Here is a 1734-nt window from a genome sequence, read left to right on the forward strand (position 1 = left end):
CGCTCTTGTTTTTAAGGGTCTGTCTGGTTAGAGCACCTGAAGTGGGGTGGGACAGACAGAAGCAGTAACATGGTAGGGTTGAGCCTATGACTGGGAGGAAAGGCCCAGAGCTCACCTCAAAGCTGGTGAAATGGTCAGCTCTTTTCTTAAACAATAATAACCTATGCTCCGATTTGTACTATTGTGCTCATGGTCTAGCTGTTTCCTGGATGCTCTCTGTTTCATCTCCACCACTGGTGCTTCTGTTTTCACGTAATGGCTGTTACTGTTGCTGGGCAAAGCCAGATTTGCAGGCTAGAAAATAAAAGTAATGCCTTGTTTTATCTTAAAGTCCAAAGATAATTCAGACCCCCTCTTCAGAAAGCTCTTGATGATAGTCTTCATCTTTCACTTAATCAAGGCCAATTAATTCTGAAATATGTTCTCGATGAAGAGTTAGGTCAGCAGGTCTGAGACATCAATGGCAGGCAGATAAGGAAACCGCAGTGTTGACTAGACCTGTCTTTTATAGTCGAGAGCTCTTCTTTGCAGGAGTGGAGTGTCTGGGGCTTCTCGGCTATGGAAATGTTGGAAATTAGAATATCCTGATGTTTTTCTTTCTCTTTGACAGATTGTTTAAAGAACAACAGTGAGGGATTAACAAATTCTACTGTAGAATTCCTGGATTTATTCAATAAATCTCTGACGTGTTTTGAACATAACCTTCAGGTATTTATGCTGTGTATTTAAGAGATGCACTAAATCCTCTAATTGCCAGCAAAATCTTGCTTAGGCTGAATAAACTGCAGATATAGGTTAGGTAAATAAACTGTTGGTGAGTTTGTGAATTTTAGGCAGATAAAGGAATGGTCTGTAAAATGCAGATGTTTACAGATCGAGAGCCTAAAATTAATTCTAATTGATATTCACCTTGACTTCATTTTGTGTGTAATTGCAATGCTACTTCACATCAGAATTTCTGAATTCACAATAGTTGATAATTATATAGTAAGAAATGGCATGTCTGCATGCTCTAAGTCTGTAACTGGAATTGTTGTCTTCTGACTTAAGAATTCAATCTTTAAATAACTTTTTGATAATATAGACTAGTTCAGAAGGACCAGCTACCTTAAATCGTTGTAACACTTCTTCTGTCTAGTAAAATTATGGGTAGTTAAAGTTTGTCCATATCGCAACGGCAATATAACTTAGTGAAATAAATGTGGTAATTGTTCTCAAAGAAAATGCCCTAAATAGCCTAAGAAACTGCACATATTCCATTTCAATCAGAAACTGGCCAAGTTCCCGGGTTGTTCAATAGTTAAAAATGGGAAATGATGGGTATGGGACAATCTCTGAGAGAACTACTTTTTTTATTATTATTAATGTTTTCTAGGAAATGTGTGCCTTTATAGGCCTTGGCCAGGGGCAGTGTCGACTGGCCTATCAATGACTTCAAGTGTCTGAACTAGAACTTAACCCACTGGTTGATGGGTAGCTGGTACAACCACTACTGGGCTGGAATATCTTCAGAGTTTGTAGTTTTGTTTTCAAGTGTGTCTTACTGCATTCGGGGGTGGTGGAGGCCACAAATGAAAAGAATTACTCACTATGGCACAGTCCGTCCCTGGCAATATAGCTTGGGAGTAGCAACCTAACAGTTGTTAGGTATGGGCAAACAAACCCCAAACTATTAAGGAACGTGATTATCTCTGGCTCCAGAATAATACTTAATTACTAGTAATTCTCCCCCTT

The 1734-nt window shown here is 38.9% G+C and overlaps 1 protein-coding gene across 1 annotated transcript in view; it reads left to right on the forward strand.

The window, feature by feature from the left end:
- Positions 1–1734, forward strand: part of OSTM1 (osteoclastogenesis associated transmembrane protein 1) — a 7771-nt gene that overhangs the window by 2590 nt on the left and 3447 nt on the right. Inside the window, exon 3 of the mRNA XM_009644762.2 lies at positions 611–708. Within this exon, the coding sequence (XP_009643057.1) occupies positions 611–708 (98 nt within the window). The remainder of the gene's footprint in view (positions 1–610; positions 709–1734) is intronic.

The sequence above is a fragment of the Egretta garzetta genome, unplaced genomic scaffold (assembly GCF_000687185.1).
Source record: "Egretta garzetta isolate BGI_Z169 unplaced genomic scaffold, ASM68718v1 scaffold138, whole genome shotgun sequence".
Classification (NCBI taxonomy): domain Eukaryota; kingdom Metazoa; phylum Chordata; class Aves; order Pelecaniformes; family Ardeidae; genus Egretta; species Egretta garzetta.